Source organism: Nicrophorus vespilloides, unplaced genomic scaffold (genome assembly GCF_001412225.1).
Source record: "Nicrophorus vespilloides isolate i.1.1-1 unplaced genomic scaffold, Nicve_v1.0, whole genome shotgun sequence".
Classification (NCBI taxonomy): Eukaryota; Metazoa; Arthropoda; class Insecta; order Coleoptera; family Silphidae; genus Nicrophorus; species Nicrophorus vespilloides.
Window position 1 is genome coordinate 138,123 of NW_017099955.1, and position 19,399 is coordinate 157,521.

At 28.7% G+C, this 19,399-nt stretch overlaps 2 protein-coding genes across 2 annotated transcripts; one reads left to right on the plus strand and one right to left on the minus strand.

The window, feature by feature from the left end:
• Positions 1 to 210: 210 nt before the first annotated feature.
• On the plus strand, positions 211 to 1,125 carry LOC108566306. The gene is made up of 2 exons (XM_017926117.1): positions 211 to 654; positions 720 to 1,125. Exons 1-2 carry the CDS (start codon positions 211 to 213, stop codon positions 1,077 to 1,079), a joined length of 804 nt encoding a protein of 267 aa, XP_017781606.1. The 3' UTR covers positions 1,080 to 1,125.
• Positions 1,126 to 11,197: 10,072 nt separating this feature from the next.
• Positions 11,198 to 13,164, minus strand: LOC108566307. The gene is made up of 3 exons (XM_017926118.1): positions 12,979 to 13,164; positions 11,558 to 11,903; positions 11,198 to 11,508 (listed from the first exon to the last, which is right to left on the minus strand). Exons 1-3 carry the CDS (start codon positions 13,162 to 13,164, stop codon positions 11,198 to 11,200), a joined length of 843 nt encoding a protein of 280 aa, XP_017781607.1.
• Between the last annotated feature and the right edge of the window lie 6,235 nt (positions 13,165 to 19,399).

The window sequence follows — 19,399 nt, forward strand, 5'->3', positions numbered from 1 at the left end:
CGCCTGTCCGCGTCTTCGTCTTACCGGTTTTATTACTTTTTTTGGGTGGGGAAGTCGAGCTGAGCGCGATCCGAAAAGAAATTCCTTTGGTGGGACCAAAAAACGCGGCCCCCTCGTGCATATAAAAGGATACTAGTGCAAGTGAATCCATATCAGTTCTCTGTTACATCCCAAAACAACAGGACATCAACCAACGAGCAACAAACAAACATGTTCTCCTCGAAGTGTGTGCTTCTCGCCCTCGTCGCCTTCTCCGGCACAGTATGGGCCCGATCGGCTGTTACCAATGGCAACGCCATCCCATCCGAAGAGACTGCAAGGACCGACGAGACCTCGACCTCCTCATACCTGGGTGACTTCAAATTCATGTACAAAGTGTATCAGGAGTGCGCCGCCACGGATCTCACCTCGTGCCTCAAGATGAAGCTGATCACCGCCATGGACCGCGCCGCCCGCAACTTCAACCAAGTGCCCATCTTCGAAGGAGTCAGCTTCGTCAAGGAAGACAACACCAACGTCAACGCCGAATCATCCCCGATCACCGAAGCCCAAATCGAAGCTCAACTCCCCAGATCCCTCACCGAACGCGACGGAGCCTTGAACAACATCATCTTCGACAAAGTCGGCAACTTCCTCCAAACCCACACCCTCCAGGTACAGTACAAACCACCTTACAATCATCAATCAAAATGCTAATCTCTATATTTTACAATTCTCAGGTCAAGCCTAACGAAATCGCCAGGGCTTTCAACGGAGAGGAACGTGGCAAGAAGAAGAAGATGGGCGGTCTCCTCCTCATCCCCTTGATCTTGGGAGGAACTTTGGTGCCTTTGGCTCTCGGCGCTCTCGCTCTTTTGGCTGGTAAAGCTTTGATCGTCTCGAAACTCGCTTTGGTTCTCGCCGGTATCATTGGGCTTAAGAAGCTCTTGGGAGGCGGTGGCGGCGGACACGAATCCGGACATGAAGTCGTCGTTTCCGGTGGACACGGACACGGATCTGGATGGGGACGCGCCTACCAGAAGGAGGAAGCCCAGAACATCGCTTACAACGCGTACGCACCAAAGGCTGTCTCCAGTTAAACACCACCACTCTCGTTCTTCAGCGATATCATTCCAAGTACCTCATCCGAAGTGTTTGTTTTCTTCTTTAGGAGAGAAAGAGAAATCTATTTATTTTACTTACCTTAAATTAAATTATTTATAAATTAAATTGTAAAATGATAAGACTATTAGTAAAGAAAAAGAGTAAATAAATATTTAATTTAATATATACACACTCGTTTTATTTCATACAAAAACAAACCAAAACTTAAGAAATTAACACAAAATACAAGAAACATTAAATTATAACAATGTTATAAACATTTGAGAGATGATTTTGGTCAAACATACCAAATATTGAAATGAAAATTTGTGATTTTGTTTAACTTTAATCAAAATACGAAAATTTTTAATTTCGAAATAAACAGACTTGATAATCTATATACTCGTTTCATTTCATATAAAACAACTCAAAACTGAAGAAATTTATAAATCTTAACAAAATTTACAGAAAAAAAACTTGCAATTTTAATATTTCCAATATGATTTTCTCCAATAAAGTTGATTAATTTTTTTAATGGAAGTACAAAAACTGAAGTACAATGTTGAATTGGACTAAATATTTAATTTAATCAAATTACAAATTCAAAAAATTCTTTGGAATTTTATAGAGGACAAAAATTATTTGACACCAATTTATGTATTCATCAAAAATTAATAAATTAAAAAAGGAAATATGTTGAATATTTCATAAACAAATATTTATTAAAAGTGAATGAAATGTGTTACAAATTTTATCAAAATAAGAAAATTTACTTCAAAATCTACATACTCGTTTCATTTTATATAAAAACCACTAAAAACTGAAGAAATTTATAAATCTTAACAAAATATACAAAAATATATACAATTTTAACATTTCCAATATGATTTTGTTCAATAAAGAAGGAAAGATGATTCTTTTTTTAATGGAAGTACAAAAACTCTATAATTGAAGAAGTACAATTTTGAATTCGACTAAATGTTTAATTTAATCGAATTACAAATTCAAAAAATTCTTTGAAATTTTATAGAGGACAAAAAATATTTGACACCAATTTTTGTATTCATCAAAAATTAACAAATTATATTGAATTTTTCTTAACCAGACCAAATATGTATTAAAAGTGAATGAAAATTTGTTAAAAAAATTATCAAAATAAGAAAATTTCTATAAAAACAGACTTGAAAATCTCTTATAAATCAATACATTAACAAAAGATATTTTGTACCAATATACAGAAATATTTTAAAGAAATTGTAAATAAAATCAATCAAAACTAATTTGCAAACTATAAATTAATTAGAAACGATTTGCAGACGGCGCCTCTCTAAAAAGGTTACAGTTATATAAGAGAGTTACTTAAAAGTACTGTAAATATTGCGTCTTAAATAATAATAATTTTCGTAGAAATTGATCTATTGACTAAAAAAATATAAAGCTTCCATGGTTTTCATCGTGAATTCTTTGATTATTTCCATATTAATAAAGATATAAAAGTTTTTATTTGGGTGAATCAACTAAAGATTAATTCAAAATAAATTTGTCAATATTTTTGTTAAGTTCTGAAAATATGAGTAATCTTTAGGAGATCATGTAAAAATGATTCAGAATAAAGAAAGTAGTTCTTGTTAATTTAACAAACAAAAAAAAACAAGATTGTCATCAAGTATTACTAAGATTATGTACGCTAATATAGAAAGTTCTTTTTAGATAATCACGCTGTGGGATGCATTGTAAATATATGTAAATAATTACTGTTAGATTTAGCATAATTTGTATTAATTTCTATACAGAATAAAAGTGTATAATTATAGAAGGTGTGTGTGATTCAGTATGGAAGAAATTGCAAAAATATAAGGTTTTTAACTGCGATGATGATGATGATGAAGGAAGAGGAGGCTGTGGTCGTAACCATGACCTAGACCTCGGGCAAGGCACACCGCGACACACCGAATACCAGACCGCAAAATTTGCATAATTCGAGACACACAAACACACCTGATGTCTTCTGGGTCATCAGACCTCTCATCCATTTCACATCCATACAAGACCACACCAAAAAACATTACCGAACTTTTCTTCAACAAATCCGTTACTGTTACCAAAAAAAAAATCTACTCTTGCACATAATAACAAACAAATCAATTTTTCATCAACCAAATGAAGAATCCAAGTACAATTTTTTTTTGTTAGAATGCAGTAAGTGCTCTGTTACACTTTTTTCTTCTTGTCTTCATTCTTCATTCGTCTCAAGACATTTACTATTCAGATTTTATTGCCTGGCTTAAACCGTTGCCACATTGTTGCACGAGTCGTCATTGCTCCTGGGTCAACATTCTAGATCTTCGCGTGGTTTACTTTTTTTTCCTTCTTTTTTTCCCTTCCTCCGCCGATCGACGTGTGCAGCCGCATTTCTCCTCGAATCGAAAGCGAAATTTGTCATCGCTACCGAAGATCAACGTTTATAAATACACATAGAAAAAAATCTTCTCACGAAGATCATCAAAGCACGAACGTTAATTAATGAGCATAATGTAAGATCATAGCAATATATACAACAATAAGACATCTTCATACAATAATCAAATAAAATTTTGTAATTTTATGACTCGTTACGCAATATTTACGCAAATTAAAGCTAAATGTTTTGACTTTCCAATGTGCCATTTGTCACATTTGTAACTCATTCCAATTTTCTGTCAAAGTCGAATTTTTTTTTTAAGCCTCAAAAAATCGTTAATTTTCTCAATAACTATAATTGAGGCAATTATGAATTAGAACACAAATTAAAGCTAAATGTTTGTGGTTTCCAACTTGCTATATATTACATTTGTAACCATTGCAGATTTTCTGTTATTTAAGGTCAAAGTTGAAAACACGATTTTTAGAATTTGTCTTCACAAATCACCAATTTTCTAAATAACTACAAACATTAACTATAGACAATTATGAATCAGCATAAAAATTATAGCTAAATGTTGGGGCTTTCCAACTTGACATTTGTCATATTTGTAGCTATTGTTAATTTTCAAAGAGTCAAAGTTGAAAAAACCTTTTTTTTAAGAATTGGAAAATCATGTGTCTTCACAAATGATCAATTTTCTTAATAACTATAAACGCGATAATTAAGAATAAGTACACAAATTAAAGCTAAATTTTTGTGCTTTTCAACTTGCTATATTATATTTGCAACCATTGCCGAATTTCTGTAATTTAAGGTCAAAGTTGGAATCATGTTTTTTTCAAATTTGTCCTCACAAATCATCAATTTTCTCAATAACTATAAACGAGACAATTATGAATTAGTACACAAATTAAAACTAAATCTTTGGGCATTCTTGCCATTTGTCATATTTGTAGCTATTGCCGATTTTCAAAGGGTCAAAGTTTAAAAAACCGTTTCTTGAAGCCTTGGAAAATTGAGTGTCTTCACAAATCGTCTATTTTCTCAATAACCATAAATAAGGCAATTATGAATTAGAACACAAATTAAAGCTAAATTTTTGGGCTTTCCAACATGACATTTATTATATATGTAGCTATTGCAGATTTTCGAAGGGTCAAAGTTGAAAAAACCGTTTCTTGAAACCTTGGAAAATTAATTGACTTCACAAATCGTCTATTTTCTCATTAACCATAAATAAGGCAATTATAAATTAGTTCACAAATTAAAGCTAAATGTTTGGGCTTTCCAACTTGACATTTGTCATATTTGTAGCTATTGCCAATGTTCAAAGGCTCAAAGTTGAAAAAACCTTTTTTTTTGAAGACTTGGAAAATCATGTGTCTTCACAAATCATCAATTTTCTCAATAAATATAAACGAGACAATTATGAATTAGCACACAAATTAAAACTAAATTTTTGGCATTTCCAAAATGCTATCTGTCACATTTGTAGCTATTGCCGATTTTCAAAGGGTTAAAGTTGAAAAACCGTTTTTTTCTAAGAATTGGAAAATCATGTGCATTCACAAATCATCAATTTTCTCAATAAATATAAACGAGACAAGTATGAATTACCATACAAATTGAAGCTAAATGTTTGGGATTTCCAAAATGCTATCTGTCACATTTGTAGCTATTACCGATTTTCAAAGAGTCAAAGTTGAAAAAACGTTTCTTGAAGCCTTGGAAAATCATGTCTTCACAAATCTTCATAAATTTTCTCAATAACTATAAAATAAACAATTATGAATTAGCACACAAATTAAAATTAAATATTTGATTTCCTTTTATTTACTGTCAAATTTGAAAAAAAATAAAAATTTGATTGTAAACAATGATTTTTATTGATAAATTTATAAATTTCAAAGAAAAACTTAAAATTGCATTATTTGATAATACATTTTCTCATAATTGTATAAAAATAGATTATAGTCAGTAAATGTACACATTTTCTAACAAAACCAGAAATATTTTATAAATAATTTCAATTAAATATTTATGAATAATTTCACATAATAAATTTCTTTTGAATATTCATTTTATGTAAATCTCAATGAGTATAATCTACTTTACGATTCTAAACTCGGAAGAAGCCATCAATTTGCGGTACTTGGCAAAAGGTGTGATTTATTATCGTCATGGCTGGATTTTACGACTATTAATTTCACGTAAAATTAGAACTGTCTCATTTCGATTCGCCTGAATCCCAGACATTTCCCAATATCTTTATTATTATCATTACGTGAAAACCAATTACTTTAATTTTATTCTCATTTAGTATACTAATTACAATCATTATTAAATTTATACAAAAAAAGAATTTTGTTTTTTTTTGTTATTATAAAGAAAATTATAGACTTTGTTTTATGTATATAAACTTTTATGTATATTTACTTTGGTTTTAACAAAACTTATTAATTATAATTTACTTATAACAAAAAATCTGTATAAATTATTAAAAAATTATATAAAATTTGTTGATTTCATAGTTTTGTCTCAAAGTTATTCATTTTCGTTTTGTTATTACTTCATAATTTAAAACTTAATGAGGTAACTCTTGTATAATGGCAATAATATAAATATTGCAGTGTATTATAACAAGTATTAGTAATTCAGGCAGATGACAACATTCGTCTTTGTCGAGGACAAGTGGACTATGCAAACTAATTTGTGCAAATAATCTGTGTAAATTATTAAAAATTTTATACAATTTATTATTAAAATTTGTCTTAAAGTTATTAATTTACGTTTTTTACTACTTCATACTGGGAAAACTAATAAGGACATTCTTATATAATGACAATATTATGAGTATTTCAGTGTATAATACTCAGGTATTCCTCATTCATGCAGATGACAACATTCGTCTTTGTTGAGTACAAAGGACGACAAGTGGACTATGCAAACTAATTGGTGCAAATGTTAAATTAATAGCATACCATCACCAACGACGAGAGTTCCATTTCCACTGAAAGCCACTTGTGCTTGGGCTTTGTGCATGAAACCGCATTTACCTCAATTAGAGGACATACACACAATAAAATGAAAACTTATAAAAAGTCCTTTGATAATTAATACACCAAGTGCAAAATATTAACTTACTTTTGCTACTAAAAGTCAAATTCCTGATTAATCATAGAAAACTAACAAAAGTTAATAATTTTACTTAATTAATGCTTTATTTAAATAATTCTTAATACAAAAGCTTGAACGATTATTTAAAAAAAATAAATTCTAGATTTTTACTTTTTTTTATATAATTATAATACTAAATTCGTTTTTAACATTTACATCATTTTAGGATAAAATACATAATTTGTTTTTTATGAATTTCAGATAAAAACTTACATAACTTCAACGTAGATAAAATGGTGGCAATTCGAAATAGTAACGCTTCTTTTATGACATCTTAAAAATTGAACTAAATTAATATTTAAAAACATATGTATTTTACTAACTTTCAATTAAGTTAAGTAGTTAAGAAATGACCTAAATTATATGAGTAACAAATAAAATCTTACATAACCTCGATAGAAACAAAAAAGTAACATTTATCATAAAAATCAATAATTCATAATAATAAAAATTTTACTGGAATTTTAGAATCGATCAAATGTTAAACTTACATAACCTCATTACAGAATGACGCTGAAAGAAAATTAGTAACGTTTCTATTATGACTTTATACTAATTCTGCTGAAAATTTTATGAAATTTATTGAATAAACTAAAAAATAGTAACGTTTCTTATGTGACTATGGATATTCAATTAAATGAAAATTTTATAAAATATTTACAGGAATTTATTGAATGACCTAAACTATATGAGTAATAAATAGAAAACTTACATAACCTCAATAGAAACAAAACGGATATGAAACAAAATAGTAACGTTTCTTTTATGACAAATCTATAATTCAGCTGAATCTAAAATTGTTTAATTTAATGTAACTTTTGAATTGAGCCAAATTACTATGAGAAACTTACATAACCTTAATACAAAATGACTTTGAAACAAAATTACTAACGTTTCTTTTATGACTTTATATAAAATATGCTGAATATTTTATGAAATTTATTGAATAAACTAAAAATTAGTAACGTTTCTTTTGTGACTTAATGAAAATTCAAATAAATGAAAATTTTACAAAATATTTACTGAAATTCATAGAATGAATTAAACTATATGAGTAAAAAATACAAAACTTACATAACCTCAATAGAAACAAAACGCAGATGAAACAAAATAGTAACGTTTCTTTTATGACAAACCTATAATTCAGCTAAATTCAAAATTGTTTTATAAAATATTTCATGTAACTTTTGAATTGAGCCAAATTACTATGAGAAACTTACATAACCTTAATACAAAATGACGTTGAAACAAAACTAGTAACGTTTCTTTTATGACTTTAAATTTATTGAATAACCTAAAAATGGTAACGTTTCTTACATAACCACAATAGAAACACTATGTCGATGAAACAAAATAGTAAGGTTTTTTTTATAACATTATACAAATTCTACTGAATATTTTCTAAAATTTATTTAATAACCTAAAAATAGTAACTTTACTTACATAATCTCAATAGAAACAATACATAATGACAATAAAAAACAAAACGTCGATGAAACAAAATTGTAAGTATTGTCACAAAAGAACAACTTGAAATTTTGTTGCAATTAAAATTTTCTATTGAAAATTATTATTTTTCTAATTCTGGATTTTCTCATTTTGTGTTGTAATCCATTGAAAAGCAGATGTAAAGACCAATCATGTGTATGCGAGTACCTCCTACATTTCGTGCATGTGAGCTTCGCATTGTCATGGGTTTATTAATTAATGTTCTGATAGGTATTATTCACGTGCGACGAGTTATTTCCACCCACGCAACTAATTTACCTATGAGGATTGCTTTATTCCCAATTAAAATCGCATTGCTGGCATGCAGTTACGAGTGGATTCGTACAACCAACATCCTCATTATCTCTGCTCTATAGGAGCGATCAAAATATACACACAAATTTATGGAAAATCATCATTTACTCTCATTAATTGGATCTCCAATTAAGCAATAAATATAAAAAAAATGTTAATTATTATTTGAAAATACATATTTGTAATTTATATGTTTTTTTGATTAATTTCCATCAATCCAATAAATATTTGTACACAAAATAAGAAATATGATTTGTTTTGTAATTTTTTTTGTAAGTTTGCATATATAGGGTGTCCCAAAATTAACGCAAGATTTGAATTTACCGCCCTTTGTGCAGTTAATTGTCAAATTGTTTTTTTTTGGGGGTTTACAACACTTAACTGCAGAAATCACGGCAAATTCAAATCTTGCGTTAATTTTGGGACACCCTTTATAAATTACGAACTATGAAAATGTTAACTAAAAATATTAAAAAATTCACAAGATTGACTAAAATTTAGTTTCATTAAACCAATTATCACATAAATATTGATTGTTTTGTAAATTAAATACACAGAAGAATAATACATTATGACCACAATAAAAACTACACTTTTTACAAAAGTAATTTTGACAAAATTATTACGAATTTAGTCAAAATTTCTTCAATTATCATTGTTTTTCATACTTCTATTAATTATGTAAAATAATTAACAGATTTATAAAACAATTATTTAAAAATGACACCTTTTTTTGGAAAGTTTCTAAAACCTTATGATTTTATCTCAAAATATATAAATTAAAATTATAAACTTTTGTAACTTTATATATAAAATTACAAAATAAGAAAAATGTTAAAAACTCAAGGAAAAATATACCAAGTATAGAAGAAAGTAATGAAAACAATGAATGATAACAAAAACAAAACAGTAAAATTTTATTTGTTCATTCATTTCACATGGAAAACCTGAAACCAAACTCTATAAAAAAAACATATTTTATAATAATACTTTTTATTCTATTTCAACATAAAAACGTAATACTAAACTAACAACAAAATATATGTAATCTAAATAAATAAAACAACTATATAAACCAATTACCATATAAATATTTCTGTTTTTTGGTTTAATGCCAAATATTGCACAATTAATGAGAAAATACAATTAAAAAAAAATACACCTTTAAAAAAGAATAATAAAATTTGATGAAAGTTTATAAGATTATTTATAATATTTAATGAAACTTTCATCAGATTTTGTATTAAAGTAATAAAATAAACTAATATATAATTAAAAATTACAACTTCTTTTTGGAAAGTATTTCGTTTTTGTCTAAATGTATAATATCAGTAGAAAACAATGATTTGAAATATTGTAAATATATCAAAACAAAAATCTCAATAAATACAAAAATTAATAAATTAAAAAGGAAAGTTAAAGTATAAATTTATAATAAATTGAATTTTTTGTAAGTATACAATAAAATTTACTTCATCGATAAAATTGATCACAAAATAAAATAAAATTTTCTATTTTCTATTCATTTTTTTATGGATATTTTGTAGGTAATGTTAGGATCAAGGAAGAGCGAATGGATTGTTCCTTCCTTTGATGAGGCGATTGCATGGCTTACGCAAGATTTAACTGAGGAAGGGGGATTCAGGATGTCCCGAAGGATAACGTTCAACGCCGAGATTATCGAGGACTTTGCATATGCATTCATGCATACTACAGCAGCTATTGTTCGGTTAAAATGTCTCAAAATTGCTCCGGCGCATCCACCAAACCACATCCATTGAAATTTCATATAAATCCATTTCAAAGAATATCCAATTTGCAATTACTTTCAATTATTTAGTAATAAATTACAATTACAATTAGTTAAAAAAAAACATTCCAAACAAACAACAAATAAATGAGATATTAATATGAAAATTTGTAAATAATTATGTAAAAAATGTGAGTCTTCACAAGAGTTTTTTATTAATAAATTAAAAAAAAAGTTTAATTATTAACAATTAACAACTAATAATTTGTCTTGAATTATTACATTTATTTTTTATTACATTTATTTTTTGAATGAATTAAACAAAATTTGCAAATTAACTAAAATTTAGTTTTTAAATTTAATTAATTAAATGTTAATTATAACTATTTATATTTCATAACAAATTATTTAAAATTTTCTTATTTTTATTGAATTAATAAAATGAATTTTTAAAAAAATCTGATTTGGTTCAAAATTTTCGTGTAAATTTTAAATAGAATTTTATTGTTAAAGTCTTCTTATTTTAATTGAACTAAATAAAAATCAAGCAGATTTCAATGTGAATTAATTAAAATAATCTAAATCTGATTTATTTCAAAATGTTCGTGCAGATTTCAAATGAAATTTTATTGTTAATTGTGATTAATTAAAATCTTATTAATTTGAATTGTAGTTTACTTATTAGATGTAATTAATAAATGTAAATTAATTGTAAATGTAAACTATTTGTTGTATCTTGTAGTGTTTCATGTTCACAACTGAATCCGATAAAGGTTACTTATTTAACGGTTCGATAAGTATGTTAACTAATGATATTTATATGCAAATTCCATCGATAATTCATGAGACGTCAAAACAAATGTGTAAAGAGAGATAGGATCTGCATTTCGTGTCGTGTTGTGTCGTATTTATTGATGAGAAAGGTGAGAAGATCTATTAATAACGTAACCTGAGAACTATTGTAGCTTCCATTGAAGTTGTTAAGAATCCGAGCGGTGTCCTTTGTACGGCAAAGAATCACGATCATCGATGATGGATCTCTCGTAGTGTCCGTGCTCTTCGTAGGAGTGAGGCGAGATGACTTCATAAGTAGATGAACCGTGCGATTTATCTTCTAAAATTTTCTTCAACGCCATGACTGAAGCTATAGTCAACGCGATTTTAGCGAGGATGAGCGCTTTTAACGCTAAAAAACCGACGCCTTTGAGGATGAGAGCTCCTATGGCTGCAGCTTTTAGCTGCAGGAGAAGCGTTAACGGAATGCCCTTCTTCTTTTTCTTCTTCTTGCGCGCTGCGAATGAATGAATAAACTGTTGGATTAATCGCTTTCCAGAAGAAACAGGCGACAGGTGTCCGCCCGTTAGGATCATCGGAAGACCTCTTAACCCGAATACGGCTCTCACCTTCGTCGACGAAGACGACGTCGTCGTCGCCGAGGGATCGCCTCAAATCCCTGATCGCCGTCTCGGGAATGCTTAGCTGGAAGGTGTGGGAGCTCAAGTAGGTCAAGATCCTGTCGCTGAGGACGGCGTCGAGCACCTCCTCCCTGGCGACCGGATCCTTCGGTAAAGAGTCCTTGCTGAAGTACCGAGAAGATCTCTTGACGCCATCTGTTGGCAGCACTCTCACCCCACCACCCAAATCCAGATCACTGGGTAGTTGATCCACGTACTTCAAAGCCTTCTCCTGAACATACCAAAAACACAGTTATTACTTCAATATTTACCATATAATCGAAGAACCAAAACCATAACCTCTTCAAGGAAAATGTTAATTAATTAAATTAAACCATTGTCAACTGACGTTTAATTCACAAGCACTTATATAACTTAACAAACATTGTTTTAGGGGTTGTTATGGTAATAGCTTACATTTTTACATAATTACCAACTTAACTTTGATACTTTTCCCCCATTTTATAATTATATACAAGTACAGAAATTAAATATCTTAAACATTTACAAAAAAAAAAGTATTTTTTTTACACATCTTTGAAAGCTTGTAAGTTTATATAGAAATACACCACAAAAATACTTTTATGCTATGCAATTGAAAATATTAAAAAGTAAATACAGAAAAAAATATTTATATGTTTTTTTGCTCATATTTGACAACTTATAATGTAATATTGGTAAAGAACACAAATATTCTTGTATACTCATTGGAAAGGTCATAGTTTCATCTTTATTTTGCATTTTAAATAATTTAATTAACATGCGCAGTTATCGAGTAATTAAATAAAATGTGAAGACATGAAAAGAAGTCGAAAAATTGCCATATTTTGCTCATTAATTAATATTATGTAAGTATGATTATATCAATAGGTGCGAAATATAAATCTTTACTCTATATATTCTTAAAAATAATATAAAAAAGTTTACAGTTTCAGAAATTTTTATGAAATAAAAATTTGAAAAAATGCTACAAACTTTATGAAAAATTAAATTCATCATTATATAATATATAATTATTTATTTTCTTTAAGTAAACCATGAAATATGTAAAGATAATTAAGAAAATTTTTTATAGTTTTAAACTTTTTCAAGTACAAATTTTGACTATTTTTGATTCTATTAAAATAATGAAAAGTAAAAAATAAAAATTCAGCAACAAATTCTAAAAAATTGTTAATTCTCTTTAAAATTAATTATGAATTAAAAAAAATTGCTAAACATTATGACTTTTTTTTGCAAATAATTCACAATACATTTGCTAATAATTACTAAAAAGATGATTAAAGATGTTAAAAACTTTGACTTACTTTGACGCAAACACCTATAGTATCCGATCTGCAGGTGCGCACCAGATCGACGACTCTTTCCATGATGTCCACATCGAAACCGAATCCTGCAGGATCATCCTCTTCGTCGTCGTCGCTGGATCCGCAGGCTGAGGTCCACAGGGCAAGGACGAGCCACACGATCGCCACTTCTTGTAGCCTCTTCATGCTTCACCGATGATGGGACGCGAAGAACTGTGGCCTTAAAGGCACCACGGGTCCCGGTTTTATCGTCTCGCGGAAAAGTGCAACCCGTTTCGTAATGCGAAAAACCGATGGTCATGAACAACTGCTGAAGATGAAGATGGACAACAACAACAAATACATGAGAATAAAAAAAGAAAGAAAAGTAAAGAAACAAGAGGACATGAATTGAAGAAGTCTCACGTTCACACCACAAACACCATTACGTAAAGTCACGAAGTTGTGATGTATTTTCATCTAATTTTATTGATGTATGAATAAGTTACTTTATTGATTTGAAAACTGAAAAATTAACATTATTTGAAAAAAATTAATTTCATGAAATATTGAAAAATTGTCATAAAAGAAACGTTAGTAATTTAAATAAAATATTTCAATCCAAATTTTAAATTATTTAGTAAAAAGTGAAAAAAAAAAGTTGAATTTTTATTATATTTGTCTATAATTTTATGGTAATAAATTTTTATTACTATTATTCATTTTCTGTGACGTAAAAACTCTTTCGCTCATCTCAATTTTTCTGTGTCTAATGACGCATGTTTTTTTTATTTAATCTATAGAATTTTTTAGCAGATAGATGTGAAAGTTTTAAATTTCTTTGTTCGTCTACGTTTGGAAAGATTCTTTGGTCGGTTGTAAACGTTTGGTATTTGTACGCTGCGTAAGTTTATTGTAATGGACCCGTTTGGTTATGGGTATAACAGTAGTATCCGGTGACGGAATCTGGGATATAAATCGGGCCCCGAACTGCTCAGATGCGCACTTATATAGATTTTCTATTTGCTGCTACTGCTGTTTATTTTTCCCGCTAAACGTTCGAATTCTTTCTCTCTTTTGCACGACGCTTTTGGTAGAGAAGGAGAGGTGAAACTATGTAGGCGAGGTGCAACCATACCAATTTACAGTACTCTTGACCTATCCTATAACCTACAATGTGTGCGAGTATCGACGAGAATCGCGTCTCATCCAACATAATCCATTGATCCATTCATCACACAACAAGTCATACAGTTAACATCATTAGAACTAATTAAAAACCCTAAAGCATATGCTTATCGAAGTATCCATTCTTTTGAAAATTATGAAAGTCACTAATTGTTTCCAATATATTGTATTATAATAGAAAATTTCTATGAGAGAACATTTTGAACTGATCAACATTTTTTTCTATAACTCAAGAACCAATATGAGCACAAATCTCATTCAATACACTGATTAAAGCTAAAAATATAGACTATAAAACGTGATTAAAAGATTATTTGGGACAGTCGTGGTTTGTCTGTAATACGTTGTCAAACTGTTTTTTTTTTCTGAGAGCAATGCATTTCATTTTATTATAATTGTTATAACTTATAAACCAGGACAATCGCATATATCCTTTAATAATCCGATGAAAGCTAAAAATATAAACTTTAAAACGTGGTTAAAATAGTATTTGTGGCAATTGTAGTTTGTCTGTAATAGTTTGTCAAAGATTTTTTTTAATACAAGAAAAAGTAATGCATTTACATTTTGTTGTATAACTGAAAAACCAGGATGAGCACAAATTTTCTTTAATAATCCATTTAAAGTTAAGAATATACACTAAAAAATGTGATTAAAGTAATATTTGGGACAGCCTTGGTTTGAATGTACTAAGTTGTAAATTTCGAAATATTGTTCAGCAATATCTAAACATTTTGTGGTATATCTCAATAACTAGTATAAGTAGATAAATCATTTAATAATCTGTTTAAAGCTAAGAAAATAGGCTATAAAAGATGCTTGAAGTAATAATTGTAACATTTGTTGTTTTCCTGTAATGATGTTCAACTTTTTATAATTCTAGAAATAGTAGTGTCTTTATATTTTGTTGTATAACTTAAGAACTAAGATGAGCATATAGATAATTTGATAATCCCTTTGAAGCTAAGAAAGTATCCTACAAAACGTGTATAAATTGATATTTGTGTCTTTCGTGGATTTCCCGATAATTCATTTAAAGCTTAGAATGTTGATGTGATTTAAAGATGATTTGTGACAGTCGTAGTTTGTCTGTAATGCGTTGTCAAAGTGTTTTTTTCTCTCAGAGCAATGCATTTAATTTTGTTGTATAACTCATAAACGAGGACAACCGCATATATCCTTTAATAATCCGATGAAAGTTGAGAATATAGACTTTAAAACGTGTTTAAAATAGTATTTCTGTCAATTATAGTTTGTTTGTAATAGTTAGTCAAAGATTTTTTTTAATACAAGAAAAAGTAATGCATTTACATTTTGTTGTATAACTGAAAAACCAGGATGAGCACAAATACCCTTTAATAATCCATTTAAAACTAAGAATATATACTAAAAAATGAGATTAAAGTAATATTTGGGACAACTTTGGTTTGTAAGTTGTAAATTTCGAAACATTGTTTAGCAATATCTAAACATTTTGTGGTATATCTCAAGAACCAATATAAGTAGATAAATCATTTAATAATGTGTTTAAAGCTAAAAAAATAGGCTATAAAAGATGTTTGAAGTAATATTTGTAACATTTGTTGTTTTCCTGTAATGATGTTTAATTTTTTATAATCCTAGAGATTGTAGTGTCTTTATATATTGTTGTATAACTTAAGAACTAAGATGATCACATAGATAATTTGATAATCCCTTTGAAGCTAAGAAAGTATCCTACAAAACGTGTATAAAGTGATATTTGTGTCTTTCGTGGATTTCCTGATAATCCATTTAAAGCTTAGGATCTTGACGTGAATAAAAGATGATTTGTGACAGTTGTAGTTTGTCTGTAATGCGTTGTCAAAGTGTTTTTTTCTCTCAGGGCAATGCATTTCATATTGTTGTATAACTCATAAACCAGCGCATATATCTTTTAATAATCCGATGAAAGCTAAGAATATAGACTTTAAAACGTGATTAAATAGTATTTGTGGCAATTATAGTTTGTCAAAGTTTATTTTTAATCCAGGAAAAAGTAATGCATTTACATTTTGTTGTATAACTGAAAAACCAGGACGACCACAAATATCTTTTGATAATTCATTTAAAGTTAAGATATACACTAAAAAATGTGATTAAAGTAATATTTGGGACAGCCTTGGTTTGTAAGTTGTAAATTTCGAAACATTGTTCAGCAATATCTAAACATTTTGTGGTATATCTCAAGAACCAATATAAGTAGATAAATCATTTAATAATATGTTTGAATCTAATAAAATAGGCTATAAAATATGTTTGATGTAATGTTTGTAGCATTTGTTGTTTTCCTGTAATGATGTTTAATTTATTATAATCCTAGAAATAGTAGTGTCTTTATATTTTGTTGTATAACTCAAGAACTAAGATAAGCACAAAAATAATTTAATAATCCCTTTGAAGCTAAGAATGTATCTTGTAAAACGTGTTTATAGTCATATTTGTATATTTCGTGGATATCCCGATAATGCATTTAAAGCTTAGGATATTGACTAGAAAATTTAATATTTGTGACAGTCGTGGTTTGACTGTAATAAGATGTTAAATTTGATTCAACGTTTTTTAATCAATATGTAAACATTTTGTGGTATATCTCAAAAACCACTATAAGTATATAGATCATTTAATAATCTTATTAAAGCTAAGAATATAGGGTATAAAAAATGATCTAAGCAATGTTTGTATACGTTATAATTTTGTAATCCTAGAAATTGCAGTGTCTCTATATTCTATTGTACAACTCGAGGACTAAGATGAGCACATAGATAATTCAGCAATCCCTTTGAAGCTAAGAATATATTGTATAAAACGTGTATAAAGTCATATTTGTGCCTTTCGTGGGTTTCCTGTAATAACCTGTCAAAGTTGTAAAACTTTTCTTCTTTTAAATTTCAATTTGTGTCTCATCCGCCGGAAGTACAGATAGTGCACACGGGGCAAAGAAAGAGAAAGGCCTTTGTCGTCGTGAATAAAGAGCGAAACGAAGATCGATAGATACGGCCTTTTGCATGTCAAAAGAGAATGAGAGAAGCACAAAAAAAAATACAGAGATCAAATGCAATTATGTCCTACCATTGCAGACGTATAAGCTTTATCGTTGATAAAAAAGAGGAATAAAAAAGGAAGTTTATTAAAAGCGTAATTAATTTGCGAAATTGCTTCTGCTTCCTTCATTTCCCATACGTTCATCTAATTTCGTATCCACTTTTTTTTTTGCTAATGGATCCATTGTTTCGAGATAATTATGAGAACTTCTTTGCTGCGCGAATTTACTCCAATTGTCAGGTACTTTCACTTGTTTAAAAAGAAAAAAATGTGAAAAAAATACACAAAGTTAGTTGTTCTTTGGTGAATCGCTGAATCATGAAATTCGTAGCTCTGTATAAAAGGAGAGGATGCGTGGGTGGTTTGTTACAGTGGTTTTCGAGATGTCGATGGTTCGTGGTGTGTTTTCTTTGATGGTAGTTGTGGTTGTCCGTGCGGCTTTGAATGCAGGAAGGACGAGTTTGATCGATGGTTTCAAGGAATGCCTTGCCTCTGGAACTCCTTCAACTACACTTTCGTATTGTGTCGGTTATGATGCTTTATCGAGAATACAACTTTTCGATAATCAACCGGAATTCCAGTTGGTCGATGGTTTGAGTTTCAGTAGGGATGAGAAGATGTACAGAGATGCTGGTGGTTACAACGTGCTGGAAACGGCCGATCCTGCAGATTTTCGGTAATAATTTACTTATTTATCATTAAATTCAATAATTACTGAAACAAGCTTTAAAATAAGCACAAAATCATACATTTGACTTTCGTAGTTTATTTTCAAAGTTGAAAAACTGTGTGTTTACATTTTGTTGTATATCACAAGAATCAGGATATGCACTTAAATCATTCACTAACCCAATTAAAGCTCATGGAATTATCTATAAAATGAGTATTAATTGATATTAGTGACATTCTTGGTTTTCTTGTAATGAGCTGTCAAAGTTGAAAAACAAATATTTTGTTGTCCCTAAAAAATTAGTGCCCTTACATTTTTTTGTATATATCAAAAACTAGGAATAGCATAAAGTTCGTTCAATAATCAAATTAAAGCTAAAATTATAATGAACATAATAAGTATACAATCATATTTGAGACAATAATAGTTTACTTGTAATCAATTGTAAAATTAAAAGAAATTTGTATACTAAAAATTACAAAATTATAAGTATTAACACAAAATCCATGCAACATATTTTCCTAGCAAAGTATAAATCATTCATAATCAAAATGTTCATCCTTGTTACGTTTATAGGATCATAAATCGTTCAAGGAAAATAAGGATTTGTATGGAAATGCGCATTGTACTTTTGCGGATTACTTTTTCTACTAGTTTCTTCTATCCTCCTCATTTAAACCATGCTTTATTGGTCGTTTCCTATACATTTTATATCTCAAAGTTTTCCAATCTTCTAATAGGTCTTAACACAGTTTTACTGTTATTTTACAAAGCATTTTTTCTATCAAGGAAAATAATAAAAGCTTTGCAATTTTCTTTACTTTCCTATCAATTTACTTAATATTTTCTAACAAATATTTCCATAAACTAAATGGATTAATATAATTTTAAACAAATTTGCGTTAATTTTTCAATAAAGTTCTAAATTTCGTTCATTATCAAGTAATAATAAATAATTTTCATGAATTGATAAATCTTAAAATTACTTCCAAAAAATTTGTTGTTTTTTTCATATTTTAATTACTTTCACTGCAATTAGAAAGAATATATAGGTTTTTTTTTCTTCTCGTTATTTAATTCATTTTCTCATCGAGATGAGACAACTTTAATTAATTAAATTCATTGCGAGAACGTATAGAAAGTAAGTTTTGTGACGGCTGTAATTGCAGCAAAAGTTTCCTTTGTTTTATTTTTTTGCGGCGTTCGTGGCAAAAATGTAACCACGAGGAAAGTTCTCGTGATTTACTAAAAAAAATAACTAAATGACCAAACGTAGTAGTACAATGGAAAATGCAGTAACAAAACGTGCTGCTCGCATTATGAACTTTATAATTACCAATTAACACACATATATAATTAACTGAAAGCATTATGAACATTATTTTTATATAAATAATTAAGTGGAAATAGAGAGAATATTTGTAATTATAAATTAATTAATTATTTATCTGTAATGGAAAATAATTATTTTATTATTATTTAATAAAAATAACAAAATATTTTGTTGTATAACTCGAAAAC